This window comes from Pristiophorus japonicus, chromosome 6, assembly GCF_044704955.1.
Source record: "Pristiophorus japonicus isolate sPriJap1 chromosome 6, sPriJap1.hap1, whole genome shotgun sequence".
NCBI classification, from domain to species: Eukaryota; Metazoa; Chordata; class Chondrichthyes; family Pristiophoridae; genus Pristiophorus; species Pristiophorus japonicus.
In genome coordinates this window covers 192,008,880-192,036,534 of record NC_091982.1, presented here as the reverse complement: position 1 = coordinate 192,036,534, position 27,655 = coordinate 192,008,880, and the positions used below count along the sequence as shown (strand labels likewise).

Sequence of the window (27,655 nt, the reverse complement as noted above, 5' to 3'; positions counted from 1 at the left end):
TGTGCCGCCTTTCAGCTGAGATGTTAAACCTTTCAGATGAGATGAGGCCCCACCTACCTGTTCAGGAGGATGTAAAGGATTCCATGACACTGTTCAACAAAGAGCAGAGGTGGTCCTGGCCAACATTCCATTCATTTATCTCTGCTGTTGGACCTAGTTTTGTACAAATTAGCTGCTGCATTTGCCTTCACAAGACTACAGTTCCCAAAGTACTTCACTGACTGTGAAGCTCTTGGAGATGTCTCGGATGTGAGTAGTATGCAAGTTTTTGGATATCTATATACATGGTAAAGCATTCCAGTAAGTGGGTGGGAGAACATTTTCTCTAACTCCCACCTCCTCTTGTGATTAATCCTCGGTCTGTGCCTCTCCAACCAATTTGCTGACCAGTGGATATAATTTACTTAATCTTTTATTTAAAAAAAAAAATCCTGAAATCTTCATCTACCAAAATATATTTTTTTAGTCTTAACTATAACCTGATTGCTGGTATCAGCATCCTCCTTTATGGCTCTGTTTTGTACAAATTCAAGACCCCTTTCTTGCTTAAACTAGAACTCAGTTTGCCTTCCTTCCTTGATGTATTCTCTGCCTGCACACCCTCCCTTGAAAGATCTATGGATTTTGGATACAAGATTGCTCGAAGGATCTTGCCATTTAGGGTATACTCCTTTCATTGTTCGCCTCCCCCAGGATGTACTACTTCATATTTCCCTGCAGTGAACTACAACCTGTTAACTCTCTGCTAACCTGTCTGGCTTCCTCTATTTGCTATAACAAATCTCTGATCATTTATCTTGTGCCTCCGACCAGATGTATAAATGGAAAAACAAGAGGTTCCAGCAATGCCATCCTGAAAAACATTAGCGCGTCTCGCTGCGTTCTATCCCCATGTCATTTGCACAAGATAAAAGTTCACGGGGTTGGGGGTAATAGCATGGATAGAGGATTGGCTAAGAGAGTTGGGATAAATGGCTCATTGCCAACCCGAGAATCCGTAACTAGTGGGGTGCCGCAGGGATTCCAACTATTTACAATCTAAATTAATGTCTTGGAAGAAAGGACCGAGTGTAATGTAGCAAAGGTGCTGATGATACAAAGGTGGGAGGAAAAGCAATGTGTGAGGACACAAAAAATCTGCAAAAGGACATAGGCTAAGTGCGTGGGCAAAAATTTGGCAGATGGAGTATAATGTTGGAAAGTGTGAGGTTATGCACTTTGGCAGAAAAAAATCAAAGAGCAAGTTATTATTTAAATGGAGAAAGATTACAAAGTGCTGCAGTACAGCAGGACCTGGGGGTACTTGTGCAACACAAAAGGTTAGTATGCAGGTGCAGCAAGTGATCAGGAAGGCGAATAGAATCTTGGCCTTTATTGCAAAGGGGATGGAGTATAAAAGCAGGGCAGTCTTGCTAGTTATACAAGGTATTGGTGAGGCCACATCTGGAATACTCTGTACTGTTTTGGTCTCCGTATTTATAAAAAGATGTACTTGCTTTGGAGGCAGTTCAATAGGTTGATTCTGGAGATGAGGGTGTTGACTTTTATGAAGAAAAGTTGAGCAGGTTGGACCTCTACTCATTGGAATTCAGAAGAATGAGAGGTGATCTTATCGAAACGTGTAAGGTTATGAGGGGGCTTGACAAGGTGGATGCAGAGAGGATGTTTCCACTGATGGGGAAGACTAGAACTAGGGGGCATAATAGAATAAGGGGCAGCCCATTTAAATCTGAAATGAGGAGGAATTTCTTCTGAGGGTTGTAAATCTGTGGAATTCGCTGCCTGAGAGCTGTGGAAGCTGGGACATTGAATAAATTTAAGACAGACAGAGATGGACAGTTTCTTACCTATTAAAGGGTTATGGGGAGCGGCCAGGGAAGTGAGTCCATGATCATATTAAGTGGCGGAGCAGGCTCGAGGGGCCGTATGGCCTACTCCTATTTCTTATGTTGTTTATTTTGCTACTGCAATGTGCAAACTAATTGTGAATGATGGGCATCATTGCTGCAATACACTGGTATGTGTGCATTTAATAATGCTTAGCTATTTTTTTTAATTTTTAAAAGGGTACATTCCAGCAGATGTGGATCTCTAAGCAGGAATATGAAGAAGGAGGGAAGCAATGCGTTGAAAGAAAATGCCCTTAAAATTAAGACAATTAGTTATGGATACATTACCTTTCTGAAGGTGTTACAGCAGTCTGGTTTTCTTTTGTCCCAAGTAGGGTTCTCAGGAACACAGTGCTAAACCTCCTCCTGTTCAAATTTTTTTCCACTGGCTTCTTTGTATAGTGGCTAGGTACTAATGTCAATTTTATAAAGGTTTTTTTTAAACTGTTCAGTCAAATTTATTTACCAACCAGGTCCCCAAAAACAAAGACTCAAGTTTTAAACTCTGTTTCAACTTACTATATTAGATACACATCATGCCATCTTCCGGTAACACCAAATATTTCACTAGTGATATTTTTGTAAGCACCGGTTATGTTTTGTACACAGTATAGATTAACAGTTTATCTTGTGCCTTTTATTGAATCAGTTGTTTACATATCAGCCGAAGGCTAATCCAGAAGGAAGAATGGGATAAACTTAGCTGCAATAGTCCTTAATTACCTGTAACTGTTAAAATGCAACTGTCCTGTGTACTTCTGAACAAACTTGTGAGTTTAATGTTTAATTTATGCAATTCATTTTTAAACCGACAATAAACCTATCTTTTATCCATTTTCTTTATTACAAGTTTATACATTTTCACACTTCTTACAATGTAAAGTTAACTTTGTGCTGATGCAGAGCGCCGAGGGTATTTTTCATTTAGTACTTTTTCTTCCTCCTTTGTTGCCTTCTTTAAATTGTTCTTTTTACGTAGGTGCTTCTCAATCCGTTGCCTAGCACACATGGGGGGGGGGGGGGGGGAAAAAGTAGTTTATTTTTTTAAAACCAGTTCTCAAGCTATTTAATTTGTTAGGGTATGGTATCTAGCCCAACTTCCATTCATATGTAAGCCTCGATGTTGAATGGTGGTGGGCTATTTAACTATAGGGAACATCAGAGCAGAGTCCAATCCTGTCAACCCATTTCTACCAGGTGTCACTGAATGCTAATCAGGAGCGAGCATCCCGGTTGATTTTTCACTGCTAGTCCAAGATGGGGTCTTTTGTAGCAACCTACTGCCACTGACCCGGATATCGCACGTGCCCCTGGGATCACGTGGGCTGGCCCAACAAATGAAAGAAGGGGAATATCCTCATTCATGCTTATGAGAATTCTGTATGTACGGATTCACCATAAGCATGAATGGGAATACCCCCAAAAAATACATGTACACATCAGAAATAACATTTAAAATTAAAGCCATTTAAATATTGAACATTAAAACATTTAAAATTTTTCAAAATTAAAGGGGCTAAAAATAACCATACCTTGTACAGGTTTTTTAATGTTTAAATGATTGGGTAAAAAAGGGCCCAAATTTAGCCCTCCTGTTTGTTTTGGCGCAGTCACATGAAACGTTGACTTCCTACAATCCACACGGCACCAAAAAGACATCCCGGGGCTTGGTTTGGGCGGTGGGGGGGGAGGAGAGGGGTGGGAAGTGGGAAGCGGAAAGGAAAGAGCGCGTTAGGGCCCTGCGCCTAAGAGTGTCTGCATGCGCAGTAGCTCCTCCTATGATTGTGATGATGCGTGCCTGCAGCGTGGGACCCAACACATCCTGCCCCTATCCAGGGCTGAGTGGCCTGCCACTGCCTTCCCGCCCTGAGGGCTACAAGAAACAGGTTGGTGCAGGGAGACTTTTGATCTGGGCTCGAGGAGGAGGGGGAGGGGGAGGAGACGACTTTTAATCTGGTGGGGGGGGAGGGAGATAACTGTGTAGCCAGTAAAAAATAGAATGACTTTACTCAAGACTTTCCTTAATGCTGTTGATGAAAATACATTCCTACGAGCAGGAGGTACTTCTATTTTTTATTTGGATATTTTTTTTAAATTATGTAACTGTTTTGTCTCTTTACTATTTTTGTAGCTTAAGCTTTCATGAATGCTTCTGTTGTATAGTAAATTAAACTTTGCGAAGTTTGTCAGTCCTGTAAAGCTGTTCGATCCTATTCACATTCCTTAGTCAATTCATTAAGTACCTACCTGCGCTGATTTCCGCAAGGGTTTTCTGTGTGGCTACAAGTGGCCACATACGCTGACCTAAGTTAGTTTGGAGCAACTATTAGCTGTCCAAACTGGCTTAAATGGCCAAAATGGGTGTAGGTGGCTGGTAGCGCCCCCTTTTTTTGGGGAAAAAAAAACGAAACTAAAAAAAAATCCTAACTCACTTACACGGACGTAAATTAAATGCGCAGAATGGGGATTTTTAAGATATTCCAGAAAAATCAAGTTGCTCCAAAAAAACTAAACAACTCCCTGGGCAAATTTAGACCCTAAGTTTCTACAAAGTGTAAGAATTTCATTAGTTATTTGCTGGGCAAAAGTCCTTTCCCAGGTATGTGTTGGATCTGTCAAGAAAATTCTTGACATCGCAAGTTCCACGGTTTCCTGTAGGGACCGCACATTACATGCCAATAAGTCTGCATTGATGGGGATTCAAACTTGGGATCGATGACTGTTAGTTTTTTTTTTAAACCAATTGAGTCCTAAAGACAGACTTTAGTTTATTTCCAGCTAAAACGAAATACTTCACTGGTACTATAAAGCAGGACAGGCCATACACTACCAATTCCTTAGTTATCAGCAACTTAGTTTCCTTGGTTTCACAGCTTCCTTTCATTCTTTGGTAAACTTCAAGTTAAACTTTAAAAATAAATTTGGTGGAGAGCGCACTAAGTGTAACTTGGAGTGATGTTTTTTAAAAAAAAAATCCATTTGGAGCAAAAGATGGTTGTAAACCTACATCCAAGCTTTCAATCCTAAATGCAAAGATGTGAAAATTGAATTGGTGTTTCTCATTATGCCGTACCAGGCTTACTCCTTCATGTGCATTACAGATCATTACTTTACTTATCATTCATATGGCTAGTTCTTAAGGGCTCAAATGTCCCCAGGAGTTGCCCTGTTTTTCTAGAGCAAGTAGCTTTTTTTGAAGTAACTTAAAAATAACAAATTTCCCCATTTAACTTGCTCCAGTATAAGTTAGTTTTTTTTTTCTCAAAGTGGGCGTGACCAGCCACTTACGCCTGTTTTGGCCACAGAAACAAATTTGGCCAGCTAAAAGTTACTCCAAACTAACAGGCCAGTATATGCAGCCACTGAAAAACCTTACGTACATTTAAGAAATCAGCGCAGGTAGCCGGAGCTGGGGGGTGGGAGGGAAGGTGAGTTAGAAGATTCTAAAGCACTAAACACCTTCACAGCATCAGCACAACATCATCAAAAATAAAGCAAAGATAAATCAGCTACTGAATAGTGCAGTCCTGTCTTGCCAACCGCACCGGTGAGCCCTTCGGTTAGGGGTGAGGGATGTTTTTTTTGTTACAGTTGTTCCTAAATGTTTGGTGATAATGAACATGATTCAGTCTTAATGCAAAATATCTTTTATTGGAAAGTTTACAATGCACTTCAACAACAGCAAAGAATGGCTGCACCTATCCCTCACCCACATAGAGGAAAGTGCACTTCCTCATAAGGTCGGTGATGGTAGTGGGAGGGGTTGGGGCCTGGCTTGGGTCTCACCGGTGGCTGGTGCGTGGATTGAAGTGGGAGTGGCATTTGAGTATCCGGCCTTTGTGCCCTTATTGCATCTGCCATCGTTTGCACACCCTCTGAAATGCCTGCCCTCAGTTCCCGTCTGTGCTGATATTTCTCCTGACGGTGTCGCAGCCTCATCACGCACCCCACTGCCGGTCGCCACGAGTGATCTTGTAAGGACATTGGTCTCCTCACCCAATGACATAACCTGATTAACATTTGCTGAAGGCCGCATCTCGGGAGAGACTGGTCGGCTTCTCCCTCCCCTCGCCGTGGGTTTGCTTAGTGGCACCTCTCCAGTGCGAGGCACAGGCTGGGACGGTGGGGCGCTGGGTGTTCCAACATGCATTTCACCACAGTCACTGGGACCAAAACCTCGGAAGGTATGAAACCATGGAATGTCACTGAGGAGCTCATGGAGGTTTCTGGCAGTGTGATGCCCTGTATTATGGACTGATCCATATCACGATCAGCATTCTCCCATGGACACATTTCCATGGACCCCTCCTCCCCCCACCCGCCTTGGTCTGGAGCGCAAGTATCTGGATCTTCTGGTGGATGTTCAGAATTGTTGTCATCTTCTGCAAAATACAACAGAGCAGTCAAATGGTTAGCAGCACAGGAGGGGGCAGGATGGGTGGCATGAGTAGGCTCACGTGTAGCAGGCCAGTCAGCAGGTTGATTTGAAGGGCGATGATGCATTTTAATGACTCACCCTCGCATGTGGGTCCAGCTTGTGCAGAGCTGATTCTTTTTCTGCAGGTGCGACTCAGCAAGGTAGCAACCCTCTGTTCCGGGGTGATAGTTGGTGCAGATTTGGTGGCCCTCCTCCTGTTCTAAGTCTTTCCCTTTTGTTGTGGGCCAATTTCTTCTGCAATGATGAATATATAACTTTTCACACATGATGCGCTTCTGATGGTTGGGACATATACAGATGGTCACCTTTACAATTGCAATTCCATTTAAAGAAGATGATATTACTTACACTCACTACTTGACCAACGTCCTGCCATTTCTTTTTGCACTGGCTTCCAGATCTTGCGGTAGTCACCCCTGCGGAGTATTCTTCAACTAGGTTCGATCGTCTTCTCATTTCTTTGGGTGGAACTTTTGTGGGACCACTCTTACTGATATTCAGCTCCAGCCATTTCTTCACAATGACAGTGACTAGTTTCTCCACTTCCTCATGGAGGAAATTCTTTGTTCTTGTTGCACGCTCTTGCGTCATTGGTGTATTGGACTAACACTCAGGTTATCTTAAAATCACAGTTCTCACCTTCCTTCTGCCTATGCAGCACTCCTTTCCACTCCCTCAGCCACTCAAAAATCACTTCACACCGTTCCTTTTTATATATGGTCCATTGCCAATGCTGCTGAGGCATTGAGGACGCTCTCCCTTTAATTGGCCGATTGCCAAGCTTCCTGCTGCATTGCCGGATGCGCGCATGCTGAAACGGGCAAGCGTCCCCCTGCTGACACAGCCGCTGGGCCCAAGCCCCACCCCCATGCCGGTTGCGCTCAGCAAGTGCGGTTGACTCTGCGCCACGCCAAGGGGCCAGACCGATGAAGGAGCGACCAAATTAAAAAGGAAATTTTCGGCATGTTTTTTTTGCCCTATGAAGTTGGCGTACCATGGCTAACTACGCCACTCTAGGCAGCTGGGGAAATTTGGGCCCTAAGTATCTATAGTTAAAATGTTATTACACTGAAATATCCAACATCCATATGGTTTGAGAACGTAATGACATTACCGCAAACATTGTAAGTTCAACAGTAGAACAGTAAACTGCTGTTCAGATAAAATAAATTACCTAACAAAAATGTCCACAAATGGTGGGGTGTAAAATCGTTTCCTTTTGTATATCTTGTTTAGGTACCAAGGAATAGGCCATTCCCTAAATTTATACCTAGAAGGAAGAATTGAGAGTTGGATCAGTGATATTGAAACCAGCATGCAAGTAGATTATCAACACTAGTATGTTATAATTATGGTTTAGGAAACTTAAAACTACAGTATAAAAGCAGACAGCATTCACTTGAATGCAAGCTGTCTGGAGTAAACTAATACACCTTGGATTACAGAACTCTGCTATAAAGTTGCACTAGTGGATTCATTTATACTTAAGTTTTCCAAAATTATTTTCAGTGTCAGAAACTTGTGGCAGGCCATTAGTTTTTGTTTTGGATTGAGAAAGCTCATGATAGAAACCATGAACACTTCAAATTAAGCTCCATAATATTCCTGTTGCAGTGATTCTAACATTAAATGTCAATTCTCCAATCTAAAAATCGGAATTAAAAACACATGCAGACTTGGGAAATTCTCCTGTTCCCCATCTCCATATTTTGAATAGGTAGGTTTTCTGTTCTCTGACTTCTGGCATTTTAATTTAGTAACTAAGAATGCTTCAGGGTGCCTAACCATCCAATTCACCTACCAAAAGTGAAGTAACTGATCTTCAGTTCGTGTTTTCCTCCAACTTCCCTGTACAGCTATTCCCAAATACAAACTCAAATCTTGCTACTCTGGCAAACTGCAATTAAGTGTCTACATTATGCTACCAATCACTATCCTTTACCATTAATTTTTCATTCATTGCATTTTCCCCCTTCAATTTATTTCTATACCGGTTTCATTTCCTTCAGAAAATTATATCTATAATCCTATTAAAGCTGAAATATGCTGTCATCTGTAAATATTCTTCTTGTCATTTCAATATGCCCATGCCTAAGTTACATCTAGTGATGCCCATGTCATGTTTTTAATAGGATTTTCTCATTGACAGTCTTAACATACATTTAAGAACCGATTTAAGTCTGCGGCCAGTGGCTTGCACTTGAACAAAATATTCTTCTTAGTTTTAATCTGCCACCATTTTGGATTGTAGCTTAATTCAATTTTACTTGTCACACTTTAGTTGTGGCCTTACTATAATTCACAAAAGTGCAACATCTGAAGGCTGTTGTTCAGTCTATCGCCCATTGGTTGTGCAGGTCACCCAGTTCCATTATTCATTTTCTTAGTTATATGGTTTGTGCTATTTCCCAAGTCATATATGTTAACTTATTTAAAAATTGTCCATTCTGTTTCAACTGGCCTACTGCGCTGTCCTGGTGGTGTTCTAGGCCCAGCCATCAGTTCTCCCTTGAATTTATTTGCATTCCCTGGCTCTCAGCCCGGCCTGGCACAACTTCCAAACTCCACTGCTGCTTCTGTTTGCCCTGCCCTGCCCTGCTCCTACTTCTGCCCTACTGAACCTTCCCAATTGCTTGAGTAAAAGTATTTTCTTTAAGGCCTCCCTCCATCGTTCACTCACCCTCCACTGGGGGTCCTAGCCTCTCACCCTCCCCTGGGGGCCCGAGACATCTCCCAGCTTTTGCACTCCTTCGCCAGGGGTCTTAGCCTTGCTCCAGCTTTCGCTCTCAGCCTCCCCAGGGGGAGCCTTCCTCCAGCTTTCACACTCCCTCCACTGGGGGTCCTAGCCTCTCACCCTCCCCTGGGGGCCCGAGACATCTCCCAGCTTTTGCACTCCTTCGCCAGGGGTCTTAGCCTCGCTCCAGCTTTCGCTCTCAGCCTCCCCAGGGGGAGCCTTCCTCCAGCTTTCACACTCCCTCCACTGGGGGTCCGAGCCTCCCTCCAACTTTCACACTTGCCCTGCATTGATGGTCAGAGTAGCTCCAGTGCCTGCTTCCATGCAGGCTGCTGTCCTGGCCCCAACGCTTCTCATACACAATCATAGAATGGTTACAACCCAGAAGGAGGCCATTCGGCCTGTCGAGCATGTGCTGGCTCTCAGAGCACTTCAGCTAGTCCCACTCCCTTGCCCTTTCCCCGTAGTCCTGCATTTCTTTTCCTTCGTGTACTTATCCAACTCCCTTTTGAAAGCCACGATTGAATTTGCCTCTACCCTTTCAGGCAGTGCATTTCAGATCCTAACCACTTGCTGCTTTAAAAAAAAGTTTCCTCATGTCGCCTTTGGTTCTTTGCCAATTACCTTAAATCTGTGTCCTCTGGTTCTCAACCCTCCTGCCCATGGGAACAGTTTATCTCTACTCTGTCTAGACCCATCATGATTTTGAACACCTCCATTAAATCTCCCCTCAACCTTCTCTGCTCGAAGGAGAACAACCCCAGCTTCTTTAGTCTATCCACATAACTGAAGTCCCTCATCCCTGGAACCATTCTTTTAAGTCTTTTCTGCACCCTCTCTCTAAGGCCTTCACATCCTTCCTAAAGTGCAGTACGCAGAACTGGACAATACTCCAGTTGAGGCTGAACCAGTGTTTTATAAAGGTTTATCATAACTTCTTTTCTTTTGTACTCTCGTGCTTCAATTTATGAAGCCCAAGATCCTGTATACTTTAACCGCTTTCTCAACCTGCCCTGCCACCTTCAATTTGTGCACATGTCTCCCTTCAGTTTATATTGCCTCTCCTCATTCTTCCGACCAAAATGCATCACTTCGCACTTTGCTGCATTAAATTTCATCTGCCACATGTCCATCCATTTTACCAGCCTGTGGCTTCTTGAGGTCTATCACTATCCTGTTCACTATACTTCTAAGTTTTGTGTCATCTGCAAATTTTGAAAGTCACCTGTACATCCAAGTCATTAATGTCAAGAACTGCGGTAGTCCTAGAACAGACCCCTGGGGAACACCATTGTATACCTTCCTCCAGTCCGAAAAACAACTGTTTGCATCCATGCTGTCACTTCCCTTTTATTCCATGGGCTTCAACTTTGATGGCAAGCTTATTATGTGGCACTTTTATCAAATGCCTTTTAGACGTTCATGTACACCATGTCAACTGCATTGCCCTCATTCACCTTCTCCGTTACCTCATCACGAAACTCAATCAAGATAGTTAAACACTATTTGCCTTTAACAAATTCATGCTGGCTTTCCTTAATTAATCTACACTTAGCTAAGTGACTGTTCATTTTGTCCCGGATTATCATTTGTAAAAGCTTCCCCACTAACGAGATTAAACTGACTGGTCTGTAGTTGCTAGATTTATCCTTACACCCTTTTTTGAACAAGGGTGTGTTAACATTTGCAATTCTCCAGTCTTCTGGCAGCACCCCTGTATCCAAAGAGGATTGGAAGATTATGGCAAGTACCTCTGCGATTTCCACCTCAACTTCCTTCAAAATCCTCGGATGCATCCTATCCGGTCCTGGTGACTTAAGTACAGCCAGCCTTTCTAGTACCGCCCGTCAATTTTTATCCCATCCAGTATCTCGTCTTTCACTATGACTTTGGCAGCATCTTCCTTGGTGAAGACAGATGCAAAGAATTCATTTAGCACCTCAGCTATGCTCTGTGCCTCCATGTTAGGTCTCGTTTTTTGATCTCTAATCAGCTCCATCCCTCCCTCCTCTTACTACCTGCTCACTATTTATATGCCTTATAAAAGACTTTTGAATTCCCTTTTATGTTAGCTAGCAATCTATTCTACTCTTTGCCCTTTTCTTTTTAACTTCCTGTCAACTTTCTATATTCGGCTTGATTCTCACTTGTATTCTCAACCTGACATCTATCATAAGTGCTCTTTATCTGCTTCACCTTACTCTCGATCTCTTTTGTCATCCGGGGAGTTGACTTTGGTTGCCTTACCTTTCCCCCTCGTGAGACTGTACCCAAACCATCTCTTTGTTAAAGGTAGCCCATTGTTCAATCTCAAAACATTTTGATAATGGGGCGTTTTACCTTTGCTTGTTATCAGGTTTTTGGTAGCCAGGCGACAGGACAATTGCACAGGATGAGGCCTAAGCAAGTCACTTGGAGGATAGGAGGAGTCAAAGGGAACTGGATGGGTAGAGGGGAATGGCATGTGTTCATGGGGAGGGGTGCAGGTAATATGCATCACATGTGATGACAGGTTAGGGAGCATGGAGGAGCAAAGGAGGAGTGATAGTGGAAGAGAGAAGGAAGGGATAACGGGGAAGGGCTGGTCCACATGGGAAGTAGTGGGAACAAGGGGTAAAATACCTTCTAATTGACTAAAGAGTCACAATGCTAATCTGACCTAATTAACTTGAAGGTCTGTTTAGGTCTAAATGACTTGAGCAAGCCACAATAGCTATATTCTTTGACAAACAAATTATACAACACTGAGCACAGAGTAATGCAGTGTGCATGATATATTTATAATGCCCCCGTTCTTAAACAGTATATCCTCCAACTTATGAGATTATTAACTGTCTATATATTTCAGTGTAAAGCATTCCTTCTGTACACAAAGCATAACAGGACGTTAGACAACATTTCCTAAAGTAGAACAGCAGCAAATCAGAGTAATTGAATATTCTATGGGCAAAATAAAGTTTAACAATTTTTTAGTCTTTAAAATAATCTAATCAGATTCAACCAGCAAGTTGTCTTTATTGTTCCTTCCTTAAAGTTTTTAAGTCAAGCCCTCACCCTGTCGCAGTAGTCTGGATTTTGACTGGATATTTTCCAGGAATAGTTGAGTTTCCAACTACAACTACATCTTGAGCATCTGCAGTTTCCCAGCATGCATCAATACATTTTTGACTCCCAGTAAAGGGTGTCTCCTCATCCTTTGCATTTTCCAAAAGATTTGAAACAAACCAGAGATTGCATTCTCAAAGCTTTACTTCAGGTAAATCTTTGGTTTAAAATATTAACTACATATTTTCTATTTGTATCTTTCTCTCTTCCTTAGTCTGTCAGAAATTCAAATTTCTGACTCAGTCTACATCAACAGCATTGACTTCTAATTGAATTCAAGTGTGCTTTTTTGAAAACTGAAATATTACAGGTAAAAAGATACACCCTTTCTTCCCCTCAAACTCTCGCTTTGACCCTAGTTTCTTTCACATTGCAAAGATTATAGAGCACAAAACAAGGGCTAAAACAGGCATAAATTATTTTTAATTTCTCATACATACATGTCCAGTCAGCCTACTTAATAAAAAAATATGAATTTTACCTCAGTAATGCTCTTGAAATCTGTCCACTAGCTTTTCCTCAGATTTTGAAAAACTTTTGATCAATGTGCAAGAAGCTAAAGAAAAAATACTCCCGAGTATAGAATGTATCTTGGGAAATTGGGTATATGGCACATCCTCAGATTGTACCATCCAAATTTTGTTGATGGCAGCAAAGACAAAAATATCAAATCCAAGCTTTTGAGGTTGAGGCCTTCAAGTAAAAACAAAATATTCATTTTGTGAAATATGTAATTTTGGTTAAAATCTTATTTTGGATATTAGATATTTCAGAGGAAAAAAATTCAGAAAGCATTGAGAGAATTCTCATACCAGAGCCCCTCTTCCACTCATCCCAGAATGCAGTGCTTGCCCCTGTGCTGCCAGGACATCTTTTCAGTGCTGGATATTTCAACATACTGCTGGCCTTGGGTTGCCACAATACTGAAATCAATGTCCCGAGATAATACTACTTGGCATTACACCTTTAATCTTATAAAACTTCCGATTCACTGAGCAATGCCACTTTCCATCCATGCTGTTATATTTGTCAGCTTGATTCAGTGGTAGCACTCTGAGGCACAAGGTTGTGGATTTTGGCCTCACTCCATGAACAATGCCACAGGAGATCTATTAGTGTTTTTAATTGTTTCCTGCATAGATTTGCCCCAACATTTTTTATATTTACATACTGCTGGACATGTACCAGAGTCTCTAAAGATTTTACTTCTGAGTATTTAGGAAAAGGAAATGTCACTTCTCTATTGATAGTTTTAGACATTCCTGGATAGATTGATGAAATACTCGAGCACAGGAAAATTATTCACTTCTAAAACACACAAGGATCCATTGCAGTGAGAACTCAAAACCAAAGCTGAAATATGAAGTCTGGGAACCAACTTATGAAAAATATATAAATTGCATTTCATTGTAATAAGAATTTGTTTCTCACCAAATGTTTCGTCCAAAGATGTCCCTTCTCCAAGCACCAGGGTAGCCTGTCTCCTGCCCAGTCTGCAACAACCTCAGCGCATCTTCACGTTCTTGAACAATTGAGTCAATTCTAGCCATAGATCGTTCTATCTATTAACAAAAATATTAGGACATTGCTGACTATACCTTTCAAGTTTGGAAACCAGAGAATACACCTCCAAATGTTACAATTGGTGGACTAGGATGCTTACTGAAAATGTCATTAATTATTGTAATGATTTAAGCTGGTGAGGATAAGCTGCTGGGAGAAACCAAGTTGCACAGAACCACATCTAAAATGAGTTGTGCCATACCTCTTCAGTTCTTCTTTGGAATATAACGTATTTGGGATTGGGGGTAATATACTAGCATGGATTGAGGACTGGTTAACGGAGAGAAAACAGAGTAGAAACATAGAAACATAGAAAATAGGTGCAGGAGTAGGCCATTCGGCCCTTCTAGCCTGCACCACCATTCAATGAGTTCATGGCTGAACATTCAACTTCAGTACCCCATTCCTGCTTTCTCGCCATACCCCTTGATCCCCCTAGCAGTAAGGACCTCATCTAACTCCTTTTTGAATATATTTAGTGAATTGGCCTCAACAACTTTCTGTGGTAGAGAATTCCACAGGTTCACCACTCTCTGGGTGAAGAAGTTCCTCCGCATCTCGGTCCGAAATGGCTTACCCCTTATCCTTAGACTGTGACCCCTGGTTCTGGACTTCCCCAACATTGGGAACATTCTTCCTGCATCTAACCTGTCTAACCCCGTCAGAATTTTATATGTTTCTATGAGGTCCCCTCTCATTCTTCTGAACTCCAGTGAATACAAGCCCAGTTGATCCAGTCTTTCTTGATAGGTCAGTCCCGCCATCCGGGAATCAGTCTGGTGAACCTTCGCTGCACTCCCTCAATAGCAAGAATGTCCTTCCTCAGGTTAGGAGACCAAAACTGTACACAATACTCCAGGTGTGGCCTCACCAATGCCCTGTACAACTGTAGCAACACCTCCCTGCCCCTGTACTCAAATCCCCTTGCTATGAAGGCCAACATGCCATTTGCTTTCTTAACCGCCTGCTGCACCTGCATGCCAACCTTCAATGACTGATGTACCATGACACCCAGGTCTCTTTGCACCTCCCCTTTTCCTAATCTGTCACCATTCAGATAATAGTCTGTCTCTCTGTTTTTACCACCAAAGTGGATAACCTCACATTTATCCACATTATACTTCATCTGCCATGCATTTGCCCACTCACCTAACCTATCCAAGTCGCTCTGCAGCCTCACAGCATCCTCCTCGCAGCTCACACTGCCACCCAACTTAGTGTAGGAATAAACAGATCATTTTCGGGGTGGCAGGCTGTAACTAGTGGGGTGCCGCAAGGATTGGTGCTTGGGCCTTAGCTAGTCACAATCTAGATCAATGATTTAGATGAGGGGACCAAATGTACTATATCCAATTTTGCTGATGATACAAAGCTAGGTGGGAATGTAAGTTGTGAGGAGGATGCAAAGAGGCTTCAAAGGGATATAGACAGGCTAAGTAAGTAAAGTTAACATGCAGGTACAGCAAGCAATTAGGAAAGCAAATGGTATGTTGGCCTTTATTACAAGAGGATTTGAGTATAAGAGTAAAGATGTCTTACTGCAATTAAATAGGTCCCTGGTGAGACCGCACCTGGAGTATTGTGTACAGTTTGGGTCTCTTTACCCAAGGAAGGATATACTTGCCATAGAGGGAGTGCAACGAAGGTTCACCAGACTGATTCCTGGGATGGCGGGATTGTCCTATGAGGAGAGATTGAATAGACTAGGCCTATATTCTCTGGAGTTTAGATGAATGAGAGGTGATCTCATTGAAACATACAAAATTCTTACAGGGCTTGACAGGGTCGAAGTTTCCTCTGGCTGGAGAGTCTAGAACCAGGGGTCACAGTCTCAGAATAAGGGGTCGGCCATTTAGGACTGAAATGAGGAGAAATGTCTTCACACAAAAGGTGGTGAATCTTTGGAATTCTCTACGCCAGAGGGCTGTGAAGGCTCAGTCGTTGGGTATATTCAAGACTGAGATCAATACATTTTTGGATATTAAGGGAATCAAGGGATACAGGGACATTGCAGGAAAGTGGAGTTCAGGTAAATCAGCCATGATATTGAATGGCGGAGCAGGCTCGAGGGGCCTAATGGCCTGCTCCTAGTTCTTATGTTTTACTACAACAAATTTAAATCACGCAAGAATTATTAGCACCAGAACAGCCTTGCAGTTCATTCCTTACTTTCTTTAAACGCTCTGGACTTGGCATTTGTAATCGTTGGCGCTTTGCTTCTTGTTCGATAGACAAAAGCATGTTCTTTTCTTTGAGAAGGACATACCTGCATTAAGAATATATTCAATGTTACCATGAAATACAAAAAAGAGAAAAAAACTCATTCAAGATAATTGTGTTAACAAAAACCTGCAGCTTAACTGCAGTAATATACTGAAAATGAAATCGCTAAAGAGCTTTTTCCATAAAGGGAAATTATTGTAAACTTCAGGAGATTAGAGCATACATCTGAAGTGCCACAAAATGTACCAGAGCTTGTGTAGATCTTCATTGCTTTTTATTCGCAGCTGTTTTGCTGTCCATGGTGCACCTAAAAAGCAAATTCAAAAGCGACATTCAGATACAACCTTTTTTTTATTGTTGAGAAACCAAGATGAAGTGCAGATTATCAAGATTTAAAAGAATAAAAGAGATGAAATACATCAGATAGTGATTGTGTGCCCAGATTGAGTTGAAAAGCTGAATATTATAAGGAGGAAAGGAGTTTTACAGTTTTGAGGTCCTGGAATAAATGGGCCGGATCTTCGGCTTTCAGGTTTTTTCAGCAAACGGTAGCGATACGTGAAACTTACCGTTTTCGCTGCGCTACTGTTTTTAGGCTGAACTTTCGGGTTTTACATTTGCTCCAGGGTGGTAAGGGGGACGTTGCACGAGGATTCACGGCGCAAAAACATGAGTTTCGCCAAATTTAGTCCGGGGCCAGGAGCGCTGAGAGAGAAGCCTTGGGAGGGGGAAGAAAATTGCAAAAAAAATTCACAAAACCCTTAGCTAGAAAATCGCTGAAAAATAATAAAAACTTTAACTTACCATTTTTGCAAGTTTTCATACTTACCGCTGCTGGCAGGGCTGCACAGATTTGACCTATCGGTATTCTGGGTGTGGTGTAAGGGTCGGGAGAGAGCTGAAAGTCCGACGGTAACGCAATCCATGCCGTTGCAGGTCGGCACGCCTCTCCCCGGCGGTACTTGAAAGCGCCGCTGTACCCGAGGATCCCACCCAGGCTTTGTGACCAAGTTTTCGCCGCGGAGGGTCAAATCGCAGTGAAAACCCAGTCCATACATGGAAATTGTATGAAATTTCCATTTCAACACAATGAAAGGAGGAGAAAGAGTAGAGGATGGTATGTTTACAGTTTAGGAGCAACAAGGAAAGTGCACTGACCATGGTGTTACTAACAGAAACAATGGTGCGAGCACATAGCAAAAGGTTGAAGACTAGAGGTGACAGATTAACATTGTTTTCTAGTATCTTGTCAGAGGTTGTTGGAAAAACGTTCCCATAATTGGGATCATTATTGAAGCCTCAGACAAATTTGGGCTTTATATAGTGTACAGAACTATTTATGGAAAATAATTGTTTGATATAAAGAAGTTAGGTAGCTTTAGAAATGAAGAGGTCAGAGGAGATAAGGCCAAAAATACTGGGACATGAAGAACAACTAAGTACGTAGCCATCAAAAGATAAGAGACATGAAGCAACGAAGAATAATTGAAATAAAATGTTTGCTGGCTCATAAGATATTAAACATTAAATTAGACATCTGCTCGCTCAGATCCATGTAAAAGATCCCATGGCATTATTTCTAAAGAGCAGGCAGGGGTGATATCCCCAGTGTCCTCGGCAATAATTCTCGCACAAATCAACATCACAAAAACAGATTATTTGTTCATTATCACATTGCTTGTGGGAGCTTGCTGTGCATAAATTGCCGGTCGCGTTTCCTATATTACAGCAGCGACTACACTTCAAAAGTACTTCATTCACTGTAAAGCCCTTTGGGATGTCCTGAGATCGTGAAAGGTGCTATATGAATGCAAATCTTTCTTTTCTTTCTAAGGGAATACATAATAAGTGGTAGGATACAGAAGTGTAGAGGAACAGAGGGATCTTGGAGTATATGTCCGCATAAGGTAGGACAGATAAAATAGGTAGTTAAGGCGGCCTACGGGATATTTCCTTTACTAACCGAGGCAGAGGATATAAGAATAAGGTGGTTATGCTAGAACTGTATAAAACATGAGTTAGGCCACATCTAGAGTACTGCATACAGTTCTGGTCACCACATTACAGGAAATAAGTGATTGCACTAGAAACATAGAAAATAGGTGCAGGAGTAGGCCATTCGGCCCTTCTAGCCTGCACCGCCATTCAATGAGTTCATGGCTGAACATGCAACTTCAGTACCCCATTCCTGCTTTCTCACCATACCCCTTGATTCCCCTAGTAGTAAGGACTTCATCTAACTTCTTTTTGAATATATTTAGTGAATTGGCCTCAACAACTTTCTGTGGTAGAGAATTCCACAGGTTCACCACTCTCTGGGTGAAGAAATTCCTCCTCATCTCGGTCCTAAATGGCTTCCCCCTTATCCTTAGACTGTGTCCCCTGGTTCTGGACTTAACATTCTTCCTGCATCTAACCTGTCTAAACCTGTCAGAATTTTAAACGTTTCTATGAGGTCCCCTCTCATTCTTCTGAACTCCAGTGAATACAAGCCCAGTTGATCCAGTCTTTCTTGAGGGAACAGAGGAGATTTAAGAATGTTGCCAGGACTGGAAAACTTTAGCTATGAGGAAAGATTGGATAAGCTGGGGTTGCTTTTTTTGAAACAGGAGGCCGAGGGGAGATTTAATTGAGATGTATAAAATTATGAGAGGCCTAGATAGAGTGGATAGGAAGGACATATTTCCCTTAGCAGAGAGGTCAATAACTAGGGGGCATAGATTTAAAGTAAATGGTAGAAGGATTAGAGGGGAGTTTAAAATAATTTTTTTCATCCACAGGGTGTTGGGGGTCTGGATCTCTATCTGAACAGGTGGTAGAAGCAGAAAACCTAACTGTATTTAAAAAGTACTTGGATATGCACTTGAAGTGTTGTAACCTACAAGGCTACAGACCAAGAGATGGAAAGTGGGATTAGGCTGGATAGCTCTGTCAGCCGGCAGACACGATGGGCCGAATGACCTCCTTCTGTGCCCTACATTTCTATGATAAAAGGGCATGGAGACCAGCTCTTGTGATTCAGCCATTGCACTGCAAAAGGAATTGAAGTTGTGAGCTGTGAGAGCACGCAGTCTAATAGAAGTAGATATATGTAGAATGGAATCATTGGCAACGGGGTTGATAGAATTGAATGATAGCTAGTGGACAACACTGATATGAAGAACAGAGTGAGAGGACACGGCTATTAATTACAGCAGTGATTTGAGGAGAAAAAAAACTAAATAACTAGACATATTGTACCTTGTTTTAGAAGTGCTACAGTTTCTTTCAAATTAAAATTTTAAATAAAAACAATCTACAATAGGTAAATAGTTGAAAGTTGGTTCATTACAATGTAGATGTTAGAAAGCATCAATTTAGGATTTTGCAAAGAGCGACTCACCAGACTTCACAGTCTGTTCTCCCCAGTTCTTTGGGTCATCGAAGAATTCCTCTAGTCCTTTACAGGAATTAGATCCACATTGTAGGGTCAGGCTTGATCCCAGCTCAATTTCCTGAAACTTGGCAGAGTTTGTCCTTTAATAACAGGAACATTTTGCTAAGTTATGGAAATTGACCTTCAGTTTGCAACACAGCTTCATGAACAGTAATTAATTTACTGAAATTTTCCATTTTGCTTTAGAGCTCATCATATAGAAGCTCTTAAATGGACATACTTCTTGATGCACATTTTCATTCCTTGTTCCATCTCCATTTGCTTAATTGAGCATCTTTGATGTTAATCAGTAATATACTTTACGCTGTTACTTGGTTGGTCAATTAACAAAATGTTGTTTTAAAGTTTTTGAGATGATTAAATTCTGTCACAATGCCTCTTTGAATACTATTTTCATTTTCCTTTTTGCACCACAGGTCAGGTGTGGTAGCTATAAATAACCATTTAAACTCTCTCAAACTCTTAGGTACTTAAAGAACTTACCTCCCATCTAGAATTTACAGCTGATAAGCAGATCCTGGGATCTGTATACATTATATTAGTGATATCATGTGATGACTTCACTAATGCAAAGTGCACATCTCGGGATCCACTAAGGCCGAGGAATTTGTCTTTTTACAGGTTGGATTCATGTAAAAAAAACTCACTGGAAATCAGTAAGATCTCTAATTATACCATAAATACCAGATGATTTGTGACAAATTAGAATCATACAGCACGGAAGGAGGCTATTTCAAAGAGCTATCCAATTAGTCCTGCTCTATCTCCATAGTCCTGAAACATGTTTCCTCTTGGAAGTATATATCCAATTCCCTTTTGAACTATGCTTCCACCACCCTTTCAGGCAATGCATTCCAAATCATAACAACTCTATGCGTTAGAAGTCTCATCTTTTCTCGAGTTCTTTTGCCAATTATCTTAAATCTGTTTCCTGTGGTTAACAACCCTTCTGCCAGTGCTAACAGTTTCTCCTTGTTTACTCATCAAAATTTTGAACACCTCAATTAAATCTCCTCTTGACCTTCTCTGCTCACAGGAGAACAATCCCAGCTTCTCTAGTCTCTCCAAATAACTGAAGTCTCTCATCCCTGATATCATTCTGGTAAATTTCCTATGCATCCTTGACATCCTTCCTAAAGTGTAGTGCCCAGAAATGGACACAATACTCCAGCTAAGGCCAGACCAATGATTTATAAAGGTTCAGCATAACTTCCTTGGTTTTGTACTCTATGCCTCATTTCATAAAGCCAAGAATCCCATATGTTTGTTAAACAACTTTATCAACTTGTTCTGCCAACTTCAAAGATTTGTGTATGAGTATCAAAGGGCCGTAATTTGTGGCCCCTTTGGGTGAATATAAGCCCATATGGGCTGTGCAAGCTCCGGGTTTAGGTATGCAAGAAGACCCGGAACTTGCAATCTGTCAAGAATTCTCCAAGGGCATGCGCTGGCAGAGAGTTGGGCTATTTGCCCATGGGAAGCCTCTGACCGCAAATTCAGTCCCAAGAATTCATTAAAACTTTACTGGATTCATTTAATAAAACCAGCAACTATTTTGTGCTTTATTGATTCACTCTTGTCAGTCTATCCTTATAACCCGATTGGCCAAGGCTATCACAAGACAAGGGTTCTACCCTCTGCCAGGTCCCGCAACGATCTGCCCAGTTCACACTCCAATCCTCAGTTTTTACCTGAAAAAGTAACTACACATTGAATCTTCAAAGAGTGTTCTTCAACTCTTGGTTGAATTCATCACCATCAAGTATGTTTCTTTGTGGTTTCCAATTTTGTCAAACAGCTTGGAGAAGCTCCTAGTGGGTCTGTTTCTGGGATGGCTCCAGACTGTTTGCCATGTTTAACGTTTGGTTGTATGCCCAGATGACCGTGCCTGCTATAGGGGAGGTGCTGCCCCGGAGTCAGTGCTTTATTAATTGGGATTAGACAGATCGCTTGGTGCCCTCCTCCAACAGCGGCTGGGATTGGGTTCGCCTACAATTCCACCATGACCAGTCTCTACAAAAGAACACCGGCTGGCCGGTGCCGCCCTCATTTACTCACGGTGTAAGCCCGCCGGCCGCTGCTGTCCTGTCGCCGGGGCTGAGTTTCATCACCCTGCTGAGCTGCCGCCACCAGCTCCACACCCGCGCCGCCATCTTGCACCCACAGTGCACCGCGCCGCCCGTACCCGGGCAACCGGCCACCGGAGCCGCTGATTGGTCAATATAAATTCTGCTTACAGTCAGAACCACGAAACACTCAACTTTACACTAATTTCCGGATTTATACAAAATGATTGCTCATTAACATACATTAAATAAATATATCGTCATTACATATAGTTTCTGCAACCAATCTAGCACCATCTCTTTATATCAACCGAGGATTCCCCTCCATCAGTTAACATGGCCCTCGACCGTGTCCGTTCTATTTCCCCCACCTCTGATCTCACCCCTTCCCCTCCCTCTCAGAACCACGACAGGGTTTCCCTTGTCCTCACCTTTCACCCCACCAGCCTCCACATTCAACCGATCATCCTCTGCCATTTCCACCACCTCCTGCGTGACCACATCTCCTCTCCCCTCCCCTCTCAGCATTCCGACGGGACCACTCCCTCCGCGACACTCTGGTTCACTCCACAATCACCGCCAGCACTCCATGCCCTTCCCACGACACCTTCCCTTGCAAGTACAGGAGATGTGCACCTGACCTTTTACCTCCTCCCTTCCCCCTGTTCAGGGCCCAAAACAGTGAAACAGTGATTTACTTGTACTTGTACTTCTTGCAATTCAGTAGACTCACAATGCGATGTCCTGTACATTGGGGAGACCAAACGCAGATTGGGTGAATGTTTTGCTGAACACCTCAGTTCAGTCCGTAAACGTGACCTGAGCTTCCAGTCGTCTGCCATTTTATAACTCCGCCCCACTCCCATTCTGCCCTCAGCCTCTTACACTGTGCCAACGAAGCTCAACATAAGCTCGAGGAACAGCACATCCTCTGTCAATTAGGCACTTTACAGCCTACTGGACTCAACATTGAGTTCAACAATTTCAGATCATAATCACTGTCCCTATTTTTCACATGGCAGTTGTTGTTGATTCTGCCATTCCCATTTACACCTCTTCTAGACTCATCTTTTGTTGCTTGATGTGTCCCATAAACATCTCCTTTTGCTTTGTACAGGTATTTTCATACCTTTTGTCATTTAATCACTCCTGCCTTCTGTTATGTATGTAAATCTGTAAATACCATGTCTGACCAGCAGAGGGCTCATCCCCTGGAGTCCCAAGAGATCCCACAATCCCTTGGGAGCACCTGTATATAAGCAGGCCTCACAGGCTGGAGAGGCACTCTGAGATCTGTAATAAAAGACTACGATCACACCTTTCTTTGAGCTTGCAGTATCTAGTCTAACCCTTTATTTAAGACATAATAACTGGTGACGAGATACAGATGACGAACCCCAGCGCAACAATGCAGAGAACCGTGGGCATCCTGGAGAAATTTTCGGAGGGAGATGATTGGGAAACCTTTGTGGAGCGACTTGACCAATACTTCGTGGCCAACGAGCTGGAAGGAGAAGCGAAGGCTGCCAAATGGAGGGCGATCCTCCTCACTGTTTGCGGGGCACCAACGTATGGCGTCATGAAAAACCTGCTCGCTCCAGCGAAATCCACATACAAGTCATACGATGGGTTGTGCACACTGGTCCAGGAGCATCTAAACCCAAAGGAAAGCATTCTGATGGCGAGGTACCAGTTCTACACATACAAGAGGTTTGAAAGCCAGGAAGTATCGAGTTTCGTCGCCGAGCTAAGGTGCCTTACAGCACATTGCGAATTTAAAGGACACGGAGCACATGCTCAGGGACTTCTTTGTACTTGGCATTGGCCATGAAGTAATACTTCGCAAACTTTTGACTGTAGAGACCCCAAACTTGAGTAAAGCCACAGCGTTAGCCGAGGCGTTTATCGTCACCAGTGACAATACCAAACAAATCTCTCAGCACACTAGTGCTGCTGCAAGTACTGTGAACAAAGTAATGTTGTTTTCGAATCGAAATGTACATGGCAGGACTTACACGCCTGCAGCTGCACGTCCGCAGATGACTCCATCAAGGGTGATGAATACAAAGCCATTAACAGCTTGTTGGCGCTGCGGGGGTGATCATCATTTCCATTCATGTCGCTTCAAAGGATATGTTTGCAAGGGCTGTGGAACAATGGGACACCTCCAACGCATGTGCAGGCGAGCTGAAAACCCTGCTAATCCTGCAAACTACCATGTTGCAGAGGGGGACAGATCCATGGTGGATCACGACGAACCAGAGCCTCAGACCGAGGAGGCAGAGGTATATGGGGTGCACACATTTACCACAAAGTGTCCCCCAATAATGCTGAAGATTGAATTAAATGGACTCCTGGCATCCATGGAGCTGGACACGGGTGCAAGCCAGTCCATAATATGCAAAAAGACTTTCAGTAAATTGTGGGGCAGCAAGGCCTCAAGGCCAGTCCTGACTCCCATTCGTACTAAACTGAGAACGTACACAAAGGAACTGATTCCCATAATTGGCAGTGCTACCATAAAGGTCTCCTACGATGGAGCGGTGCAAGAGTTACCAATCTGGGTGGTACCGGGCGATGTCCCGCGCTGTTTTGCAGGAGCTGGCTGGGAAAGATACGCTGGAACTGGGACGACGTCCGAGCGCTTTCATCTTTTGATGACACCTCATGTGTCCAGGTCCTAAGCAAGTTCCCCTCGCTGTTCAAACCAGGCATCGGGAAGTTCCAGGAGCAAAAGTGCAGATCCATTTGATTCCGGGGGCGCAACCCATCCATCACAAGGCGAGAGTGCTACCGTACATGATGAGAGAGAGGGTGGAGACCGAGCTGGACAGACTGCAACGAGAGGATATCATTTCGCTGATCGAATTCAATGAGTGGGCCAGTCCGATTGTTCCAGTGTTCGAGGGAGACAGCACCATCAGAATCTGTGGTGATTACAAAGTAACTATCAATCGTTTCTCACTGTAGGATCAATACCCACTATCAAAGGCAGATGACCTATTTGCGACGCTGACGGGAGAGAAAACGTTCACGAAGCTGGACTTGACCTCGGCTGATATGACGCAGGAGCTGGAGGAATCATCGAAAGGCCTCACCTGCATCAACACGCACAACGATCTCTTCTTTTACAACAGATGCCCGTTTGGGATTCGATCGGCCGCGGCGATATTCCAGAGGAACATGGAAAGCTTGCTGAAGTCGGTCCCACGCACCTTGGTCTTCCAGGACGACATCATGTTACAGGTCGGGACACCGTCGAGCACCTGCAGAACCTGGAGGAGATTCTTAGTCGGCTTAATCGTGTGGGACTCGGGCTAAAATGCTCGAAGTGCATTTTCCTGGCGCCTGAAGTGGAGCACCTGGGGAGAAAAATCGCGGCGGACGGCATCAGGCCCACCGATTCGAAGACGGAGGCAAGCAAGAACACACCGAGACCACAGAACGTGATGGAGCTGCGGTCATTTCTAGGACTCCTGAACTATTTTGGTAACTTCTTACCGGGCCTTAGCACATTGTTAGAAACCCTGCACTCTTTCCTGCATAAAGGAGATGAATGGGTATGGGGTAAAAGCCAAGAAAATGCCCTTGAGAAAGCTAGGAAGCTGTTACGTTCAAACAAACGATCCATGTAAGCGTTTGGTACTAGCATGTGATGCGTCGTCGTACGGGGTCGGGTGTGTATTGCAACAAGCTAATGAATTTGGGAAATTGCAACCAGTTGCTTATGCATCCAGAAGTCTGTCTAAGGCTGAGAGGGCCTACAGTATGATCGAAAAAGAAGTGTTAGCGTGTGTTTACGGGGTAAAGAAAATGCATCAATATCTGTTCGGGCTCAAATTTGAAATGGAAACCAACCGTAAGCCACTTATCTCCCTCTTTTCTGAAAGTAAGAGGATAAATACTGTTGTGTCTCTGCACCTTGTTACAAACTCACACGAGGCATGGATATATCAGACACGGTCACTCTGTGACCTTCACTTCATTCCCAGGACTAAAGAGTGCTGATCCTGGGTGGGACCTCCCCTTTTATACCTGGAAGCCCAGGTGAGGAGCTCACTCCCTGTGGTCAGGGTGTGCATTACAAAGGTACAGGTACAGTATGCATGAGTTACAGTTACAAACTTATAGTCATTGCAAGATGGTGAAATACATGACATCACCTCCCCCCCTTAGGTCTTTTAGTTTCAGAGGTTAAGTCTATTGGATGGTCGGCGCTCTCTCGTGGAGCGCCGCAGTTGTGGCTCTGGTGGCTGAGCCTCAGCACGCATCTCTGTCACTTGAGGTGATTCCGGCCTGTCCGGGCTAGCCGCAGGGACTGTGCATGATGAGGGCTGTCTTTGTTGCTCGTGCACTGGCAGTGGTGTGGGTGCTATCTCATCATGCTCTTCTTCTGGTTCCTCCGTGTCTGCACTGAACCTTGTCTTTACTTGGTCCAAGTGTTTACGGCATATCTGCCCATTGTTTAGTCTGACCACCATGCTCCTGTTTCCTTCTTTGCCAATTACGGTGCCTCAAGCCATTTGGGTCCCAAAGCATGGTTAAGAACAAATACCGGGTCATCTATTTCTATACACCTCTCCCTTGAGCCTCGATCATGGAGCTTGGTTTGGGACTGGCGCTTGCCCTCAACAATGTCTGCCAGGGCTGGGTGAATGAGGGACAGCCGCGTCTTGAGCGTGCGTTTCATGAGGAGTTCCGCTGGCGGGACTCCCGTGAGCGATTGCGGCCGGGACCTGTAGGCCAGCAGGAGGCGCGATAGGCAGTACTGAAGGGAGGGTGCTTGGATGCGTAGCATGCCCTGCTTTATGACTTGGACTGCTCGTTCCACCTGGCCATTGGAGGCCGGCTTGAACGGCGCTGTCCGGATGTGCTTGATCCCATTGCCCGACATAAACTCCTGGAATTCATGGCTGGTAAAACACGGGCCATTATTGCTGACCAGGATGTCCGGCAAACCGTGGGTCGCGAAAACTGTACGCAGACTCTCCACAGTGATGGATGTCGTGCACAAGTTCAATATGATGCACTCGATCCACTTCGAGTATGCATCGACAACAATCAGAAACATTTTCCCATGAACGGGCCCGCATAGTCTACGTGAATACATGACCATGGCCTGGTGGGCCAGGGCCACGGGCTGAGTGGGGCCTCCCTTGGGGCATTGCACAGCTGGGCACACGTCGTGCACCTGCGAACCCAGTGTTCCAGGTCTGAGTCAATCCCCGGCCACCACACGTGTGACCGGGCAATGGCCTTCATTAACACGATGCCAGGGTGCTCGCTGTGGGGTTCCCTGATGAACGCTTCCCTTCCTTTCTGGGGCATGACTACCCAGCTGCCCCATAACAGGCAGTTGGCTTGGACGGAGAGTTCATCCATCCGTCTCTGAAACGGTCTGACCTCCTCGGGGCACGCCCTGTGTGCGGGCACCCAGTCCCCAGTCAGGACACATTTCTTTATCATGGATAGGAGGGGGTCCCTGTTGGTCCAGAGTTTGATCTGGCGGGCTGTGATGGGGGAGCCCGCAGTGTCAAAAGCCTCAACGGCCATAACCATCTCGGTGCTCTGCTCCGACGCCCCCTCGGTGGTGGCCAGTGGGAGCCTGCTGAGCGCGTTAGCGCAATTTTCGGTGCCTGGTCGGTGCCATATGGTGTAGTCATACGCAGCCAGCGTGAGGGTCCATCGCTGTATGCGAGCTGACGCATTAGCGTTGACAGCCTTGCTGTCGGACAACAGGGATGTTAACGGCTTGTGGTCCGTCTCTAGCTCGAACTATCTACCGAAAAGGTACTGGTGCATCTTTTTCACACCATACATACAAGCGAGTGCCTCCTTCTCGACCATGCCGTATCCACGCTCTGCCTGGGAGAGCGACCTGGAGGCGTAAGCCACCGGTTGGAGTTGGCCGTCATCGTTACACTGCTGCAAAACAGACCCAACCCCGTAGGATGACGCATCGCATGTTCAAACCAGTTTTTTACAGGGGTCATACAAAGTCAACTGTTTGTTGGAACACAGCAGGTTCCTCGCCTTATTGAAAGCCCATTCTTGACAATCCCCCCCAAGATCATTCACAACCTTTACGGAGGAGCATGTGTAACGGCTCCAACAATGTGCTTAAGTTCGGCAGGAAGTTCCCAAAATAGTTCAAGAGTCCCAGGAATGATCGCAACTCCGACGTGTTGCCGGGCCTGGGCA

The 27,655-nt window shown here is 44.0% G+C and overlaps 2 protein-coding genes across 4 annotated transcripts in view; one reads left to right on the top strand and one right to left on the bottom strand.

The window, feature by feature from the left end:
* actl6a (actin-like 6A) overlaps positions 1–2,723 on the top strand; it is a 28,137-nt gene extending 25,414 nt beyond the window's left edge. For both annotated transcript variants that reach the window (XM_070883498.1, XM_070883497.1), the window contains one exon: positions 2,067–2,723. In XM_070883498.1, coding sequence (XP_070739599.1) covers positions 2,067–2,147 — 81 coding nt within the window. In that variant the 3' untranslated portion in view covers positions 2,148–2,723. The remainder of the gene's footprint in view (positions 1–2,066) is intronic.
* On the bottom strand, positions 2,711–21,560 carry mrpl47 (mitochondrial ribosomal protein L47). 2 transcript variants are annotated; one of them, XM_070883500.1, is made up of 7 exons: positions 21,447–21,560; positions 19,335–19,468; positions 16,199–16,259; positions 15,899–15,995; positions 13,598–13,728; positions 7,502–7,597; positions 2,711–2,887 (listed from the first exon to the last, which is right to left on the bottom strand). In XM_070883500.1, exons 1-7 carry the CDS (start codon positions 21,539–21,541, stop codon positions 2,773–2,775), a joined length of 729 nt encoding a protein of 242 aa, XP_070739601.1. In that variant the 5' UTR covers positions 21,542–21,560; the 3' UTR covers positions 2,711–2,772. The 2 variants fall into 2 exon arrangements, with proteins under 2 accessions (XP_070739601.1, XP_070739602.1); XM_070883501.1 differs by lacking the exon at positions 21,447–21,560 and adding an exon at positions 21,080–21,431.
* Positions 21,561–27,655: the final 6,095 nt, after the last annotated feature.